Below are 19,721 nucleotides of genomic sequence, written 5' to 3'. Positions count from 1 at the left end.
TCGTGGGAACACAAGTTACACAAGATGTTATGCTGAAATTCCAGTTTGTGAAATATTACTATCCCATTCAAATTCATTCCACAAAAAAATAATAGCTGTCTTTCTCAACAATCATCAAAAACAGATGTGTGGTTTTGGAAATGCAGACTAGTGTTGTAAAACATATCATGTGTGATGTATAATGCTGCCTGTGTTATGAGGATGTCAGATATTCTGAGAAAGAATTGAGCTCAACCACCAGTTGAACTGCTGGATGTTCTCTTTGCAAATCAAGAAGAATAGACGCTGAACAAGAGGGGAAGGCTGCAAACCAAACACCATGTGACAAAATAGGATATTCAGACCACATAGCTCATTTTAACCTATAGCACTGGTTACTTATCACATCAAAGTCAGCTTTTAGATCTGTTTAGGCAGCGTCTGCAAAAGTTTGCTGAGAGAATAACTGAGAAAAGGCACCACTGTGGTTAAAAACCAGATACACTTTAAATAGGATACAAATCTAAGCCACAACTATGTCTGCATGGCTCAGCAAAATGTGTGTTTTCCCTAACTTATTATGCTTTAGTTAAATATAAAAAACTAGAATAAAGGCTGTTGGAAACTGTGTATCTTGCATGGGATTTGCAGCATTTGCAAAGCCGGAGAGTTCTTGGACCCCACAAGTTTAAGCAGCAGGTAGAGCTTGTCTGCATGGGGATTTGCAAACATGCATAAATGAAAAGGATGTAAAACTCATACACAGCATGAGGGCCATTCCCTCATAGGTCTCTCTACTTCTTCTTTGTAGTCCAGACTACACAAATCTTTCATTTCAACTATTTGAATTCAACCGGCCCACTTTCATGACTGGATTTTGCATGCTAGCAATGCTATGTGTTGACAACCACAAACACATGTGGATGGTGGAATGTGCGAGCACTAAACGGAGCAGAAAAAAAGGGGTTTCTATCTTTCTGCCTATCTTGAGTTTGTGTTTCTCGTGCAATGACGAAATCTCATCCTGAATACACCCACTGTAGTCAGAACCATCCTGGAAGGTGGTTTTTTGACCAAGTCTGAAAAATGGATGTAGTCTAAGAACTATTGCTGGTGTGATCCCAGTGCAAGATGACATCTGGGGAGGGATTAATCATTGATTGGTGACAGGCTTCATTATTGTAACATTCAATAATTCAAGCTTGAGCAAAATTCTGCAGATCGGATTAAAACTTGTAGCCTGTAAGAAAATGTGAATTACATGATTAAATAGGTGCCTGGTGGTATGAAGAGTTTTCTAGCTTTCTTAAATTCTTTAATATTTAAGCACCCCCCCCCCCCCCCCCCATCTCTCTGTGTGTGTGTGTGTGTGTGTGTGTGTGTGTGTGTGTGTGAGAGAGAGAGAGAGAGAGAGAGACTTAAGGCAAAAGTGAAAGATTTGGATCAAAAGTGTTGTAGACCGGCGCCCTCTTCTTGAATATTAAAATCCTGAATATTAAAAAATACTTCTAAGAGAGTTTTCACACCTAGCCGTCAAGCTAAAGGCAGACAGTATAAAATAATAAGCTAACTGGTTTTTTTTACATGTTTAAGGGATGTAAAATTTTATGAAATGTGCATGTGCTTTATGTAAAAGACGGAGGAGACAAAATACATTTTATTTAACTTACATGATAATGCGGAACTAAATTTCAATAGCGAACGTTTCTGGTCGGATGACAATTCCGTTGTACCGCGTTCTGTTTACAGAGCAACGTGGGTGACAACACTTACATGGCAGGATAGTGCATAAAAAAACTCACGTCAGTGGTAATTGTTGTTTGTATATAACAAAATGGGTAAAAAGCGGCGCAACGACGAGTCTGCTGAGTCAGACACTCCGCGGAAAAAAGAAACCATTCCGGAGTTCAATGGGACAGTTTTTAAAGCCATGCTGAAGGACCCGACCACAGCCATGAAGGGTGAGTGATAGTATGTACAAATAATCAGCTTGAAGTAATAATATTGTGTTATGCATTCAGTCAACTATGCATTGTTTTATCGGCATCCCGCCTTTGCCCCCTCCTTTTTTCGTCTGCAGGACTGGAGAAGTTTATATCGACCGCTAAGAAGTTGCCACGGTCCGACCTGTACGATGTGGTTGAAGGTTATATTAAAATCTCCATGGAGTGTGCAGAGATCTTCAAATTGCTCGAAGGAGAAAAACACGTAGAGAGTGAGGTAAGCTTTAGTTTCTCAGCGGACGGCTCTGGCCCGGCTCACTCTTTCTGAGGTTTCTGAGTTAAACTCTGATCGTGTTTCTGTACAGATGATGCTGATTTTTGGGAGCCTGGAGGCGATCCTTCTAAGGACAGCCAGTGACCTCTCCCATTTCAACATGGTTGGCAATGCCATTGTGAAGAAGACCGTTTTCAGCTACATGAAACTCCTGCAGGGGTCTTTCCGTTCAGCAAACCACAGGTTGATTTGTGGATTTCAGTAGAGCACAATGACACTCAGTTTAAAACCATTCTGGCCTCAAAACCAATGTTGTTTCCCTTTGAACACAGGTTTATCCGCCAGTGTCTCGGTCTTCTGTGCGCCTTGGTCACCCAGGGTCCAGAAGCTGCCAGAGAGGTCTTAAGTCACCTTCACATTAACAAATTTCTGTCTGGATTGGCAAAGATGAAGGATAAGCAGGTGCGATGCAGTATTTGTCCACAGGGTTTATGATGTGCATCAGATTAGTCGTATTCTGTAGATAAATCTTTTCTGGATATTATAATTTTACAGGGTAGACCTGATGTCCGCCAGGCTTTTATCCAGTTTGTGCTCTCTTTCGTGGTGTCTGGTGATAACGCAACAGTCGGACAAATATTAGAAATCAAAGGTAATATTTAGATATAAATTATAATTTATGCAGTGGACTGTCTGTGAGTAACATGTTCATTTGGTGTGTTAGAACTCCTGCCAGTGATCCTGAATACAGGTCTGAAGGAGGACCGGATGTCCACAGTCAACCTGATTTTGTCCACATTGAAAACTAAAGTAAGTACTAGTCCAGGACATTTGAGATCAGATCATGGATTTAGTAATAAGATGTATTCCTTTCTGTCTTTCTGTAGGTTGTTCTAAACAAAGCCATCAGTAAAACACAGAAAGTACGTTTCTTCACACCTGCTGTGTTGGCCAGCATCGCGTCGCTGTATAAATGGAATGGGATTGCAGATGCAACCGTGGATGATGACAGAGTAGGTCGCTTGTTGTTTTGCTGTTTTGTGTCAAAAGAAACAAAGATTGTGTCAGGTCAGTTTACTTTAACATGTCCAAGTAACGTTTTTATTTAATTACATGATATTTTTAAGATGTCGGAAAACACTGAGCTTTCTGGGATGACAGTCATCCGGGAACTCGCTCACAGTTTCCTTCTTGATCTGTGTTGCTCCCGTAAGCATGGTATCAGCTTTCATGATGTCAGCTTTGGCACAGCTGGCAGGTAAGTCATTAACATTCCAATTTCACATTGTCCTTTTCTGAGAACTTCTCATGTGGATCACTGGATTTTACTTCTTTGCAGGCCTGGTAACATTGTTTTGCTCCAGTTTTTGGTGGGGCTGAAGCAGGCGACTGAGGATGAACTGGTGGCAGATCTGGTGGTGAATGTGCTGAAAGCTACCCCCGATATTTTGTCCAGATACTTCAAGGAGACTCAGTATGCATATGCTCCGCGCCTCAAAACTACTTGGCAAGACAATGTGAAGCTTCTTAAAAAGGTAACTGTTGGTGGTAAAAGTGTTAAAATAATATCTTATCAGTTTTTAGATGGTAATAGTCACCTTTACATTTCTATATCAGATCTACGAGGCCCAGCCAGAGATTTCCACAGTCTTTCAAACTCAGGAGGTCATCCCTCTGCCTCGCTTGCTCTCCATGGTGATGGTGATATCTCTTCCTCCAGTCTGCAACAAGAGCTTCTTCACACAGGGCCTTATTGTAAGTGACTGAGCCTCATAAAATAAACTTATTACTGCAGTAAAGACTGAAAACTTTTTTTTTTACTTAAATGTGTCTTCTCTGATTTGACAGCTTGCCAATACAGGAGCACACCTTACAACCCTGTCGGTGGTCAATTTTATCTTGAAAAGAGCCAGTAAGAACATAGAGTATCTTTTGGATAAGTCTGTGTGGTGCAGCTCAGACCTATACACTGCTGAGATGATGGAGGATTTAGTGCAGCAGTACAGGGAGATGCTCGGCAAGGTAGGTTCAGGAAAGTGCCTTAATAAAAGCAAATGATCCACCTTTAAAGGCTCGAATCATTGTTCATGCTCTGTTCCAGATTTTGCCTGACATGACAAGCATAATTGAAAAGTGGCAGTCACTTAGCAAGAAGGAAAAAGCTGGCTCTGAAGAAAAAAAGGATAAAAGCGAAGGGGATGCTAAACTGACTAAATGCAAAGTGCCTGGTAGTAGCATTCACAGTACATGATTATTGTTTATTCCAAGTAATCCTATTTTTTTTTAAAAACCCAAAAGGATCTGAGTTGATTGTCTTGTGTGCTTTATTTTGAAACAGCTGAAGATACAGCTGAGGTCATTTTGCTGAAGGCTCTGATTCTTCAGGTCCTATGCCTTTACCAGAAAGTGGTGCCGCATCTGGTTAGCCAGTGCAAATTTGACTTCAGCAAGCTTTTAAAGGGTAATGTTTTTGGCATTATTAAGCTCCAACTTTTGCTTTTTTAAAGCTTATTTTTTCCAATAAATGGCTTTTGACACTGTTTTTTTTATCTGTCCAGGCATTGTGTCAGAGAAAGGAATAAAGGATGAAGTCCCCCCAGTTTTGCAGCACCACGTACTGCAGTTGGCCTTGGATCTTCCCGCAAGCAAATTCTCCTGGTTCCGTATGCAGGTAAGGAAGTTAAATTCTCTGATTTATTTTTATTTTTGGTTTAAAACACATCTATTCTAAATAGTTTTTCTGTGTTTACAGGGTGCTGCAGATAAAGATTCATCATCTGGAGAGAAATCTGTATTTTACCTGCTTCTCAAGATGTTTGTGAGCAGCAGCAGCAGCCACCTGAAAGCCTCCACACAGATGCTTGTTCTAAAAGTAAGGAGCATTTTGCCTTTTCCTCTGTGCTTCCAGTCTGCATTATATGAGACATACTGTATATATTTAGATATTTGAATTAGTGCTTATTTATTCAAGATTGGTCCACTTAGGCAAACAAACTGTAAGCATGTTATATTTTTATATATGAGGGCATCATTCCTGGAGGGATTATATGTATGTTAGCAGATATTTATCTTTTGTAGGGTACAGTTCAATCCTCCATTGAACTTTTTTAAGTTAATGAAATCAGAGCAGCTTAAGCTAAAGTCTTTTAAGGATTTTATTTTAAGAGGTTTATATTCGTGTGGACAAATTTCCTCCTGCAGCACTGCTAAAGCAATTGGTGTCCTGTGTTGTATTTAGGTACTAAAGGACACTGGTGTGTTCGAGCACACCTGGACTGAGCTTGAGCTCTGGCTTGAACAGCTGGCCAGACTAGAGCCAAACCAGCAAGAAACTGTTATTCAGTTCTTGGAGCGGGTAAGTCTTCCAGTTTTTATTTCTTCCTACTTTTCTACATAACCGTCATATTGGAGGTTGGAAAAAATAAAGGTTTTAATCCTTATGCCTGATAATAAACTCTTAAAATCTGTCTCTTGCTCTAGGTGTTGGTTAAACTGGTGTGCAGCTCCTATGAATACACAGATAAAGTGGCCAGCCTGGTCCAGGAAGCAGGTTATCTGCAAGCGAATCTGAGTAGCCAGGAGGGTGACACAGCCAGTGTCCCAGTTTCTCACATAGATGGTCAGCATTTAAATGTGGAATCAACGCTGAATTCTTTAGGGCTCAAGTATGTCCGTGAATGTTTATGCTTTTTACTTTTTCATCTCAGATGTCATAGACATGCTCGATATCATTATGGAGGCCAGTGATGGTGAGTTGGAGGAGTTCGGCCCAGCTGTAAGTGAAGATCTCATCATGCAAACCTTCCCCTTCAGTGCCCTGGTACCCGCTGCCCTGGAGGCCCGAAACAAGCTGCCAGCAGATAGTGGTAAATGATTTCTGCCTCACTTGTGACAAAGAGTGAAATCACAAATTTGCAAAAAAACTTTTAAAGCATGAAATTTGTTATGCAGTATAAGAAGTACAACTTTAAATATAGGGCCAGATTTACTAAACGGGACAAAATTGCATGTGAGTGCAATCACAGACACAGTCAGTTCATTTCAATATCAAGCTCGGAAAATAATACGTTTTCTCCGCATTAAATATCGCTGTAATTAGTACTAAACTGTGTGTCGCAAACTTTAGGAACTTAATTTGCTTGATTTAAATATTCTATTCCTGTGTTTTGCACTTTGCGAAAGAATCTCCAACAAACACATTTGCAACAAAATCTCTGAGTTCCCATCTCTTGTAGTAATATTGGCAATCACTGCGCTCTCTTTGTAAATACATTGTGGGTTTTTGTTGTTGTTGTTTTTAATGCCAAAACCCAGTTTAGTGAATCTGGCCCATAGCCTGTAATTAATGTTTAAAAAGACATTTACCCATTCTGTTCATGGACACTTTGATTGAAAAGTAAATGTACTGTGATCTATGATGTTTGTAACCATCTGTCTTTGTGTCTCTTAGGGATGGTATATGAATACTTGGCTGCAGTGCTCTCAGATGTGCTGCACTGTCAGAGAGAGCCGCTCCCTCTCTGTCTGGCTCTGCTGCAGTACGATAAAGAGTTTGTCTCCTCTGAATGCTTTACCTCTCCTCATTCAGCCATTGTATGTTTTCATCAGTATTACTCCAAGTGGCTACCACAGCAGTGCCGTGAAGAATTGGTGGGTTTTTAGTGATACAACGAGATTGCCTAATCAGACATGGTTAGACATAGTACTTGGACTAATACTCTTGTTTATTTTGTTAGTTCCGGTCTTCTGAATGCCATGCAAAAGGATTATCAGATCAAACATCATACACTGCACTGATGAAAGCTGCCTACATCCAAGGTCCAGACACTTTGCTTAAGGATACCTTTAGGAAAAGTGCAGAAGAAGCTTTAGCTTCCCTTTCTCTGGCAGAGTTTCCAGTTGCAATCAAGCAGATATTACTCTACATCAGATCAACTGTGGAAAACTTTGGACTGGTAGGTGCGCAAAACAAGCCCCGTCCTCCTCACATTGTTGAATATGCAAACAGTGCATCATTTCCCTCTTCACAGTTCTCTAAAGACGTAGGAGCTTCCGTGTTGAGGACCTTCATGGAAATACTCGAAAAGATGGTGATCAAGCTCCAAGGCTTTCAGGAGGCAAAAAACTCTGAACTAGCTGTAGAGAAATGCCAAGAAGGACCAGACCTCTTTCTGGAACTTAACCAGTCCTCCACGGTTGAAGTTAATATTCAGCAGGTTAGAAAAATAATGCGTTTACTGTGTTTTTTCAGACTTTGCAATATTCTCCTTTTTTGGAGGGAAGGGTTTTTTTTAATGAAACTCTCTCTCTTTAGATCCTTCTTTCAGCTCTTGGCTCCGTCTTCAAGCATCCATATCTGGAGCAGTGGTTTCTGGCTCTGGAGCTATCTGCCATGCCTCCTCACTCTCTAAACCCTGTCAGACTTAAGCACTTGTGTTCACTGATGACAGATAATATTCTGGTCCTCCTGAAGCTCTGTGCCCCTGTTCTTCAAGAACTAAATCATCTAGAGCTTCTGAGGAGCTACATGGGAGCTTTAGAAAGAGCTGCTCTTCAGGAATTGGTGGAGAAGGGCTCTAAACCGGCAAAGAAACACTCCAGAACTTTCCAGGGCCTCCTGTCTCTGCACAACTACATGGATTCCGGTAATTTGAGGGAAGTTGTCTCCAAGTTGCTTCTCCTCCCACACAACAGCCTCATCTCCCCCAGTAGCAGTAAGGGGGCAAATTTTGAGCTCAGCATTTACGGTCAGGCAGCTCTACAGATCCTCACAGAGTGTAAATATACGGCCTCCCAGGACCATGGCACATTTCTGACACAGGCACACCTCTTTGGTCTGGGCACCCTGCTGCTGTCCTGTTCCAAGCCTGCACTGGAGGCATTCTTGCTCCAGTTTCTATCCAGTGAGCCAAGCAGTGCAAAACTCCTCCACACAGATGTGCTGTTGCACTGTCTCCAAAGACCACTCTCAGACTCTCTGGCTATCAGCTCTCTCCTGCTGCAGAACTGCTCCACTCACCGGCTCCGGTTTGAGATGTGGTGTCTTGAACCTGAAAACATGGAGAAGCTTTCTGACCAATCGGAAGCCTTCCTTCCACTGATTAATATGTACTTACGTGTGGCAAGCAGAGAGGACCCAGCCAGACCCAAAGATGGTACGTACTGAAACAAATAATTGTTACTCTTTTATCTCGTATTGCTATATACTAATTGAGGTATGCTTGGTTGCTGCTGTTTCATAGTGCAAAAAGACATTTTGAAAGCCTTGAAGCAAGGGTTACTCGCCAAGTTCTCCCAGTGTGTTCTGGGAAACCTGACAGAAGAGTCCGGAGCCCAGCTTACGGAAACTCTAGGCAGTTTGATAAAGCTCTCTGCAAACAGCAAGGACATCGGGGATTTGATCAACAGTCTTCCCAGTGCTCTTCAAAATGTGGACAGTTTTGAAAGGTGAAATTTATAGTCGCACTACAAAACTACAAAAAATAAATAAATGATCCTGTCAAAATTTACTTGATGAATATTCTTTGCTCTTTCAGATGGCAACTAGTAGATGTTATCAGTGACAAGCTGGCTGATTGCCCAGAAGAACAGGAAAAATGGAGGAAGTCTGTCGCCACTGCAGCTATCAAGTGTCTCATTGCCTCTTACAGTCACTCGAAAGATCAGGCTACTTCCCCATTAGAGCAGGAGCACAGCATCTTAAAAAGACTACAGCGAGTGCTAGTGGGTTTACTTCACGCATACATTTTGTAAGTTTTAAACTTTTTGCATTTCCTAACTTACTTTCTTTATACAGATATCCAAAGAAAACATCACTGCATCTGAGTGGAACAATTTTGTCAAAAATGGACTAAAGTAGGTTATCTATTTAAATCCATTTTGCTATTTAATGTTTCATAACTTTTGCTGAGTGACTGTAAAATATTCTTAAATCTTTCAGATATCGCTACAGAGATCACCACTTCCTGAACACTCTGAGCAGCCTGTTGGAAGTGATGTATTGTGGCACTGAGGTTCAAAAGGACCTGATACCTTTACCCACTCTTTACACAATGATCTCCAGCCATTCTCTGTTCCTGCCCACCATGCTGGACTCTGAAGAGGCTAACAGCTGCCAGATTAAAGGTACAATGCAATAAAGATTTTTTTTTTTAAAGATTCCAAATCACAATTTAATCACAAAAACACACATTTGTTGTCAATTTAGAAGAGTTGGTATTCCTCCTACTCTGTCTGGTGAAGAAAAGCCCGAGTGTCTGCAACATCAATCATTTTGTTGTACTTTTGGGAGCATACGGAGCTACGCTGAGTACTTCAGGTAAAACAAGAAAACCTGTTTTCTTTTTTCTTTTTTTGCGTTTTTATTGTCTTATCCTCTTATATCTTCTTCTGTTTTGCAGATCAAAAATTGTTGCTGCTTCTTCAGGAATATGAAAGAAACCAAGTCAGCCTGCTGAAGTTCCAGTAGGTTGAATTCATCTTTTTATGTTCTAAATGCTAGAAGTGTGCTTGTTTAATACAAAAACTCAGTGTGAGTTTTCAACTGCAGGTCATTGTTGTGGGGCCCAACAGCAGTGGAGCACCACAAGACCAGTAAAAGCCTGGGAGCTTCTCTGTGGAAGCAGACCAGCTCAGATGACCTGTTGGCTCTCCTCAAACCTGAGAAGATGTTGCAAACTATTGCACACTTTCCACAGCAGCGCAAAATCATCCCGCAGGTTAATGTTTAACATCATATTTACTTTTCAGATTTACACCGATCAGGCATAATATTATGACCACTGACTGATGAAGTGAATAAAACTTATTATGTGTTTATCATGCCGTATGTTAGTGGGTGGGATCAATGAGGGAATAAGTGAACATTTTGTCCTTAGAGTTGATTTGGTGGAAAGAGGAAAAATTGGCAGTTGAGGATTTTAGCAAGGGCCAAATTCTGATCCCTGGTCCCTGTTCTCCGTTCCAGCAGATAAACGTCTATAGGTCAAACTCCTGAAAAAGTTCATGCTGGTTCTGATAGAAAGGTATCAGAATGCCCAGTTTATCATAGATTGGTGTGTATTGGGCTGCACAGCTGCAGACCAGTCAAAGTGCCCACGTTGACCCTGCATGCTGTCGGGGGCACCAACAATGGGCACATGAGCATCACAACTGGACCTCGGATGGCTAGCTGCATCGCTTACCTGGGGAACACCTAGCACCAGGATGCCTTATGGGGAAAAAAGCAAGCCACCGGAGGCAGCCTGATGCTTTGGGAAATCTGTAGCTGGGAAACCCTGGGTCCTGCCATCCATTTAGATGTTATTTTGGCACGTAGCACCTACCTAAGTATTGTTCCAGACCATGTACAGTTTTTCATGGAAAAAGGCCTCTTTCAGCAAGATAATGCACCACAAATGCTTTGGTTCAGGAGTAGTTTGAGGAGCACAACAACAAGATTGAAACTTGACTTGTCCTCTGAATTCTCCAGATCTCAATCCAGTCAAGCATCTGTAAGATGTGCTGGGCAAACTAGTCTGATTCATGGGGCCCCGCCTTGCAACTTACAGGGCTTAAATGATCTGTTGCTAACATGGACTCCACCAGATTCTTCAGGGGTCTGGTGGAGTCCATGCCCAGACGGGTCAGGGCTGCGCTGGCAGCAAAAGATAAGGTTATGCCTGATCAGCGTCAATTAGTGGTAAATGACACACTGCATTATATGTTTGTGTAATGTACATGTTCTTACCCTCTCTCAGGAAAGCACGGAGCCACTCTACAATAATAATAAAGTGAAAGACCTTGGGAATTTGTATGATCCGTGTTTTCTGTTGCCTCTGTTCAGCGCCATATTGCGGCCAGGTATCATATTTCACTGGTTGTCGTCACTCAGTATAATTAGTTTTAATTATCACTTCTTATATCTGTTGCGTATTTCCTCCTCTTTGACAGAATGTGTTATTGACTGCCTGAAGTTTGTATCCAGCCACGCTCTTGGAGTAACTGTAATGGCTCTGAGTAGCTATGATCCAAAGGTGAGGGCGGCAGCGTACCACGTGCTTAGCTGCTTCTACCAACATCTGGAGGGTGCTCAGTTCAGAGAAAAGAGACAGGTAAATATTAGAGACATCTTATGTGTGTGTGTGTGTGTAAATGTTGTGTGTTTGGAAACACTGACGGGCTTGTTTTTGTCTCACAGCTGCTCTACTTGATGGACATGGTAAAAAATGGAATTCAGCAACAGAATCAAAGACTCCCATTTGTCATGACCACTTACATCACCAAAGTGGCTCAGCAGATGCTCAAACCTGGTGTGTAACCCTGAAAACTTGAATATCTTTCTGCTGACATAACTCTTATTATTTACTAAGAGATGCTTTTTAGGTTGAAAGTAGGTTTTAGGCTAATCTATCCTGAATAAGAATCACAGTCATGGTTTGCACTTGTTTTTCTATCTACCGTTTCCTGTAATAACAAAAGAATCCTTGACCTTCACATGTTTGTTCGCTTTTCCCAGAGGACCACATGTACGTGGTGCTGAACAGATTTCTGCTATCCCACCAGAGTTTGGACTTCAGAAGAGTCCCTGAGTTTTTTAAGCTTTTCTACAGTTTTGACTTGGAGGTAAAGAAACTGGTGAAAACACTGTTTTTGTATTCTGGTGCTGTCTGGTGTTAAACATGATTGGTGACGCTTCCTTGAACTTAAATGACTATCCAAATAAACTCCTCTTGGATGAGCAACCTTTATCGGTTTGTTTGCTTAGCTCAGGCCTTTTTTTAGACTGTTATCCGTTTTTGTGAAGGGTTGAAAGACGTGGGAGTCGTGACTGTTTGTGTTTTCTTTCTTTCTGCAGCACAAGGTGGAACGTGAGTGGATTCTAAGCGTGCTGGAGCAAGGGATGAAAGATGGACACTGCTATGACCTGTGCAACCAGCAAGGCATCTTTCAGATCCTTTTAGGCTTCAGCAGCAGCCCTCTGTGTGATGAACACTTCCAGGTACACGCTTGTCTGTCTGTAGTTGTCACCATTTTTTCTAGTTGAGTTTTGAAGAAACCTTCATTTTAGATCAAGACAATATGTCCTAAAAAAGTTAAATCTAAAGGAAGATTGAGCCTTTCAAACTTTTGTATTACTATTGGGTGATATATTGACATTTTCAGACCAACCAGGGCCTTTATGGTTTGTTTTGTCTCACTAATCTCTCTCCTGACAGCATTTTTGTATCTGTGACTGTTCAAGGTTTGGCATGACAGCGAGCTTGTCTTTCTTGCTGATTTATGTGAATATGCTCTCACTGATATAGTTTCCTCCAAGGGCTTAGATTTGTGTCAAAATATTTACCATGCTATCAATTTCTTTCTAAGCAAGACTTGATGTCTGTGTTCTTAAATTCAACCCCTACAGCAACCAGTTTCACACGTGTATAATATGATTCTACGTAGAATAAGATTAGGATTTGCTGGTTAATTGGTTCTTGGTTGAAAACCATTTCAGACGACTCATGGTACACTCAAATGTTTCCACATTACCACGTCGTTCAAACAGTAATTTATCCATCTGTTTGCCCGCTATGTTCTAGATGTCAAACATATTCCTGTGTCTTTAGGACATGTGCTTTCTCCTTGAATCTATTTCATAGTTACTTCTGTAATAGAAGGTTTATGGATGTACTAAAGTAGGACATGTACAGGGTTGGTGTGATAGAGGAGGATGCTAAGAATATGGTGAGATCGGGGGCAAATGAGCTGCTGTGATTTCAGTCATTTCTAGCAAACTTAAAATCTGACCCCTTTGCTGCCAGCTTTGGGGGAGTTCACTATTCAGGTGGATCTCTGGGGCCAACTTAATGCAGTTGCTTTTGCCTCTCTGCACACCCAGGAACTTATTTTGTGTGATGAGAAGGAAAGAAAACATCATGCTGTACCCGGTGGATTCAGGAAACTGTTGTTTTTGGGGCTCGAAAAGATTAGAAAATTAGTTTGCATGCAGAACAAAAGTTATTATAGTTAACTACAGCTAAACATAAAATGTAAAACTGGAAATGAAAACAAATTATAGTTTACTAAAGTAAAAATAAAAACCAGATTATTTAAAAAACAAAAACTACTGAAATAATCTTTTTGAACTTGGAAAACTAAAATAAAAATATAGAAGAAATATCCTTAGTTTTAGTATTAATATTAGTTTGGCACAATTTGTTATTTACTTAATATAATTAAGTTGTCTCATGAGCCCTCGATCAATTTTTGTGACTATGGATGTGTGACTGTGTGTTAGCTGCTTTCAAAAAGTTGTTTTTATTGTAATAGCCATACTAAATGCTACCGTTAGCATATAACTGCTGTGATATTAATAAAGAAAAGGACTTAAACTAACGCTGAAACTGATACAATTGATAAAAATTAAAGTAAAACTAAACATTTTCAAATAATAAAAATACTAGCGGTTACCAGTGCTGCCCCTCAGCCTCCTAGTAGATGCACCTATTGTATGAATATGAAAATCCTAGGTGACTTTCTTCTTGAGTTAACGCATTCACAGAATTTTCAGAAAACTTGACCTCTGAATTTGAGGTCGAGGTCACTGAGATTTGAACTCATACTTCACCTCATTCTCAAGTTATCGCATTCACACTTATTCGTCCCGGGTGAGGTGACGACAATACCCCATCAGCATTTGACGTCTGAGGACTGAAAACTAACCTGAAACAAGCAAACCCACTCTGGAAACCTATTGAAGCTAAAATGAATTTAAAAAAAATTTAAAACAAGATAAAAACTCACTAGAAAATAGAAAAACTATAACAACTCTGTGCAGAATGGACTACACATTACTCAGCTATTACTGCGTATAATGAAAAACACCAATAATAAGATAGTTATTCATTACACTAGTAGGTTATAGAGCCAAATCCTTCACATAATGAAGAAAGAGATCAGAAAGTACCACCGTAAAGTTCTGAAAACGAACACATTTTTGAGGATAAGGTGCGTGATTCTCTGAAATGTACACAAACAGGAAAAATAAGAATATCACGTACATCTATTTCTCACTTTTTAGGCACAGATCATCAGGGTGTTGTGTCAGGCTGCTCGTGTGACCAAAGCGGCGCATAACCTCACCAAGACCTCTGGGCTCCTAACCTGGATAATGCAAATAGTTGAAAAAAGGTGAGCCTTAAATTAAGGTTTGCTGTTAAATTTTGGTTCTTTATTTTGATATTTAAATTTTTATTTTGATATTTTAATGATGATTTTCATCAGTTACATATTTGTTACATATGTCTGTTTTTAATTGACAGGAATCTGGATTGGCAGCTGCTGTGCGCCATCATCGATCTGTTTCATGTGCTGTGGTTTACGGCCCTCGGGCAGAAGGAGAAGCAGGTGGATGAAGCAAAGACCTCCTTATCTGCTGAGGAGAAACCTCAGAGCTTTGTGAAATGTCTTCCTCCGCCACTCATCAGTGAATTCTTATGTGTGGCGTCAACTATCACGAGACATCTCGGGTAACGTGTCTCATCCATCATTCAGGGCTGTTAGAAAGTCCACACCTCGGGCACTTTACCCAAAACTTTTATTCACACGTGCAGTGATGAAACCTAAGATGTCCAGTAAATGTTAACTGTCTTTTGATGAAAGATGTCATTGTTTCATCTCCTTCTGACAGGTTGGGTTTGAAGACTGCTCAGCTCAGCTTGTTTCTACAGACTCTTTGCTCTGTGCTGAAGCATCGTGCGACTGCTCTCCATGTAAGCAAACAGGCAGACCGGCTCACGCTCCAGCCACAGCCTCTGTCCTGCACCGAAGCCCTCGCTCTGCTTCACTGCTGGGCCTCCTCGTCCCACAATACAGAACTTCTTACCCAAATACAAGCCTTGTCAGAAAAGCACAAAGTGAAGGAGGTGATGGGTGAGTGCTTTTAACAAATTCTAACATACAGAGAATCTTGTACAGTTGCCACGGTAGTCTTTGATGGACACCCTCCAAGCCCATAATGGAAAAGGAGATACTGATCATTTTTCAACCCTAAACAAGCCTTATTTAAACAGCTAATTAAAAAAACTACCAGTTGAAACTTAACAGCATGAACATGATAAACATATATGAGGTGTTTGAATGAAACTAACTGGTATAAAAATGTGGTATGACCCACTTTGTACCCATGTTTGCAGTTGTGATTAAGATACTTTGTAATATCTTTACTTTGTGTAGCTTTGATAACTACTTGCTATCTCTAAATAGTAGATACTTCATATTTGATATTTATATGGTTTTATGAATGTGCCTGATTTGCAGCCAAACTCAGAAACTTGGCCTTAGAGTTAAAAGTAAATGCAAAGGAACGGCTGACGAAAGAACAGCAATAAAAATCAGGCTTAACAAGTGTCATGTTTATAAAGAAGTGGAAAATTTAGAGTTTTGTTATTTTGCATTGTCACATTGTATATCGTTTTGTCCATATTCCTCTTTAGGGATGAGAAAGGATAAGGCCCGAGTTAAGAGCTCCCTTTCCCACGTCTATGTGCGAAAAGAAAAGTTGGCAGAAGACACAGAGACCGAAAATGAAGATAAGAGTCTTCTGACAGAGTGTAAACTTTACCTCACCAATATCTTTGTTCACTGGGAGCCTGCTTTCCAACTCTGTGAACCCCAGCCAGCTCTGCCAACAGACAAGCTGGATCCCAGCTGGCTGGCCAGGATTACTGCGCACCTGGTTACAAAGTGGTCCCTGAGGTGCTTGGTGGAGGACGCGTATGATGAAAACAGGGCAAAAGAATTCTTGCTCTGGCTTGAAAAGGCTGTGATCAAACACACAAAAATTGTGGATGTTGTACTGCTTGATCTTGGCTTGAAAGCGGACCTCCTTCGGCTCTACCATCAGGCCTTTGAAGCTCACTGTCACTCCAGCATTTCAGCAAGAGCAGAAACCTTACAGCTTTTCACCAAGATTATGATCTCCTTGCTAGAGATCCAAGGCAACCTTCCAGAGCTGCATCAGGCAGTTGTCTCTGCTTGCATCCCAGAGGCCACACATGATCAGACTAGACTTGGTAAGAGCCTGCTACTTTTTCCAAACCCTCATTCTGAAATTGTAACTGATGAGTTATCTCAGTTAAACAAGTGGGATGTAGTGTTAACATATATAGTATGAAAGGATTTAAAATTGAGATTATTGTCCCGGTCCCTAGATGTCACAATGCTGCTGCTGCTGCTGCAGGAAAGTTACATTAACAAACATAATTACTTACAAAAGATGGAAGCCCTGGCAAAAGCATACTGCTTTTACACTTTTGGTAATTACCAGAATCGTTTATTTTGTCATTTTTAATCTGCCAGTATGCAAAATATCTTTAACTGAAATGATATTTTTAGGACTTAAATACAATTATTGTTATTAGCCATGGCTTTTCAAAATTACTGGTTTATAAAAGGGAAGGAACAATAGTAAAGCACATTTTTATATTTTTATTAAGATGATAAATTAGAGTTGCTTACTTGCATTCCAGAAGAGAAAAAAATAGTTTTATTGGTTAAATGATTAATTTCTGACTCCTCAGAGAAGCTCAAATGTGGGAATAAAAATGTTTGAAATTCCTCACTTGTCCTCGAAACGGTGAAATGTTGAGAACTCGCTGAAAAGGAAAAGGAAAAAGTTTGCACTTCGTGGTGCTGCATGGTCTTTGAGACAAACAGGGAAATACAGAAATTATTGTCACAGTGAGGTCGAGCATGCCCTGAAGTCAACTGCTGAACTGGTATTCACGAAAAGGCCCAGAGGAAGAAAATGAAGCAGAAAATGAAAACTTACAGAAGTGGATGTGAATCAACTTAAGATTTTAAGTACTAGAGACAGAAGGAAACCAGTGTTGATCTTCAAGTAGAGATAAATGCTTCTAGATCAGTCTGAGAAGGTCTCCACAATTACCTCCACAATTTATTCAGACAACTGAATAAAGAAGACTTAAAAGGAAGAGTAGCTGCTGGTATAAAGACATTATTGGGGCCTGTAAACATCCAGAAACATCTCAGATTTGCCAAAGAACACAGATGGTAGACTGTAGATAACTGGAAAGAGGTACTTTGGAGAGACGAATCTAAGTTTAAACTCTTGCACAGAAACTGTTTGGCTCATATACCAACAGGACAATGACCCCAAGCATACTTGAAAGCTGTGCAGAAACTATTTGACTAAGAAAAAGGAATTTAGACTGATGGTCTGATCATGTCAAAGTCCAGACTTGAATCCTTCAGAGATAGTTTGCACAAACAAAGAGAACAGCTGGAAACTATTAATTTAGTAACAAAAGAGATTGCAATGCCAGCAAGAATGACAACTCCTGTTAGGATCAAAGGATTTTGCCTAATAAATGGCATAATATTTAGTTTTAAACACGTTTTAGAGATTTCTTAAATATTCTTTTCTTTTTTTTGACAGGTGGTCTAAGAAATGGTTGAATATTCTATATTTGGTGTTTTTTAACAAAATGAAGTTATGAATTCAACTGTATATTCTCTACATTGATTAGATACTCTGTATTTGCCACATTTGTCAAAGCATGAACTAAAAAAAGAAAGCCTACAGTAATAATATATATTGTCAAACATATTTTAATCGTGATGTAGAATCCATCGTACGTAAAAATATACATTTAAATATAGAAGAAAATAGTAAATACATGTTTACATTTTCTTTTTCAGTATCTTTAAAGTCCCAAAGTGACAATAAGTTTTAATAGGTTGTTTTGTAAATGAGTTTGATGTCTTGTTTTCTTGTTTCCAGAAGCAGGGTTGTCTCTGCTGTCACTGTACATCCATGAGGTGTGGAGTGGAGCCACATCGGCTGATCTCTTCCTGTCTCATGTCAGTTTGGTGACCGGAGCCAAGTGCAAGAAAGTGAAATCATCCCAAAAGAAAGTAGACATAAGAGCCATCTGTAATGACATCATCACCATGAAGAGTTGAATATATAAATTATATGTGAACACTTAATGTGTTCTTTAAAATAGACCAAATGAGACGTCACATACTTCTGTTCAGCTGCATTTATTTCCTGTAAATAGACTTAAAATATTTTGTAAACTTTTGTAAAACCGTCTTGTCATAAAATGTTGATTTACAAATCTGTTGTCAATTTGAACGTTATTTTAAACTCATTAACCTCAAGTGTGCCTGCAAGTGTGTGTGTGTGTGTGTGTGTGTGTGTGTGTGTGTGTGTGTGTGTGTGTGTGTGTGTGTGTGTGTGTGTGTGTGTGTGTGTGTGTGTGTCTTCAATCACCGTTTTTTATTTTGAAATTTGCTGCTTTATTATTCATTTTCAGTCCAGTCCTTGTACCTGATATTTTTTATAGGAATATCTTTTGTTAAGCCACCTAATTCTGACCTATGGAATCATTCAAGTATAAAGAAAATTCACTTAATGATAAACTAGTGTTGTCTAAACATAACAAACAACTTGACAAAAGACTAATTTTAAATTGTATCTTTAAAAATAATTGGTACTTCTGGTTTTGTGCGTATTAATTGTCCTTATATTGGGAAGTCACAAAGAAGGAAGAGCATGTGGATGGAAGCATAACTTATGTTAAGCTATGCTTTGTTTGCAGGTGGAATTCTTGACATTGTTTCCTTTAGTATAAAACTAAGGACATATGTATCAAAATAAGACATCTAAGATTTTTGTTCATATTTTTATGTAGAGTACTGTCCCAAAGTCTTGGGCCACCCCTACACGTCTTCATATTTTGCTTGCAAGGAATCAGAAATCTAGTAATTTTTAGTCATGTTCATGCAAAACGGGGGGAAAAAAACAACAAATGACGTGACGCAGGACCTGTGAGATGCATTTAAACCTTCAGTTTTGTTCATCTACTGCTCACCAAGACCTTTAGAAATAGTCTCAGTGGAAGGGTTGCTGGCAAGAAGCCATTCTTAAGGAAGGAAAATGAAGTGAAAAGGCTGAGGTGTGACAAGTTACACAAGAACTCCTGAAAATCGGTGGCAAAGGGTCTTATGGTGTGATAAATCCAAATGTAAAATTTTTCATTCAAACCATTGTGGAAATGTATGGAGGAGGTACAACAGTGAGTGTCTATAGCCTTTTTTTTTTTTTAAGTGGAGGCTCTGTCATGGTTTGGGGCTGCCTTTCAGCCTGTGGTATTTGACATCTTGTCATTAACACAGTAAAGTATTTTTAGAGTTTGATTGGCAACAACTTCATTTTTCAGCATGACAATGATCCCAAAACACTGAAAAAACACAATGAAAGTTGTGGATTGATTTGGACCTCAATGAAGAGCTTTAAATGTTCTTCAAGAAGCTTGGAGAACCATTCCTGAAGAATTCTTAAAGAAACTACAAAAAGTCAGTCATACAAAAGGCGACTTTAAAACTTGTTAGAACTATACAAAGTCTGTTTTGCCTTGTATACCGTATGTCCCTGTATGTTTACATGCTCCCATTTACCTAGTAAAATGCAAAGAAATGAGAGGTGGCTCAGAACTTTTCCAAAGTACTGTATGTACAAATTTTGAGCAGAAAGT

General features: G+C 39.8%; 1 protein-coding gene across 1 annotated transcript; it reads left to right on the top strand.

The window, feature by feature from the left end:
* Window positions 1-1,684: 1,684 nt before the first annotated feature.
* On the top strand, window positions 1,685-18,302 carry urb1 (URB1 ribosome biogenesis homolog). The gene is made up of 39 exons (XM_026192728.1): window positions 1,685-1,940; window positions 2,060-2,199; window positions 2,288-2,439; window positions 2,529-2,658; window positions 2,752-2,848; window positions 2,921-3,006; window positions 3,084-3,209; window positions 3,324-3,454; window positions 3,536-3,731; window positions 3,814-3,951; window positions 4,045-4,218; window positions 4,298-4,424; window positions 4,535-4,657; window positions 4,755-4,867; window positions 4,949-5,068; window positions 5,435-5,551; window positions 5,677-5,815; window positions 5,904-6,062; window positions 6,647-6,846; window positions 6,933-7,151; window positions 7,227-7,412; window positions 7,511-8,351; window positions 8,439-8,643; window positions 8,733-8,919; window positions 8,993-9,051; window positions 9,137-9,321; window positions 9,404-9,514; window positions 9,597-9,660; window positions 9,746-9,914; window positions 10,935-11,037; window positions 11,128-11,288; window positions 11,375-11,486; window positions 11,693-11,799; window positions 12,032-12,175; window positions 14,240-14,349; window positions 14,481-14,687; window positions 14,849-15,090; window positions 15,654-16,232; window positions 17,963-18,302. Exons 1-39 carry the CDS (start codon window positions 1,814-1,816, stop codon window positions 18,142-18,144), a joined length of 6,768 nt encoding a protein of 2,255 aa, XP_026048513.1. The 5' UTR covers window positions 1,685-1,813; the 3' UTR covers window positions 18,145-18,302.
* Window positions 18,303-19,721: the final 1,419 nt, after the last annotated feature.

Source organism: Astatotilapia calliptera, chromosome 14, assembly GCF_900246225.1.
Source record: "Astatotilapia calliptera chromosome 14, fAstCal1.2, whole genome shotgun sequence".
Taxonomy (NCBI): Eukaryota; Metazoa; Chordata; class Actinopteri; order Cichliformes; family Cichlidae; genus Astatotilapia; species Astatotilapia calliptera.
The sequence above is the reverse complement of the archived record's forward strand: the minus strand, read 5'-3'. Positions and strand labels throughout refer to the sequence as shown.

Excerpts from the sequence above, each read along its gene's own strand:
- urb1 (XM_026192728.1), top strand. The coding sequence starts at position 1,814 with ATGGGTAAAAAGCGGCGCAACGACGAGTCTGCTGAGTCAGACACTCCG. Across the intron at positions 11,800-12,031 it reads TCTACAGTTTTGACTTGGAG|CACAAGGTGGAACGTGAGTG; the intron begins GTAAAGAAACTG and ends TTCTTTCTGCAG. Across the intron at positions 14,688-14,848 it reads ACTATCACGAGACATCTCGG|GTTGGGTTTGAAGACTGCTC; the intron begins GTAACGTGTCTC and ends TCCTTCTGACAG.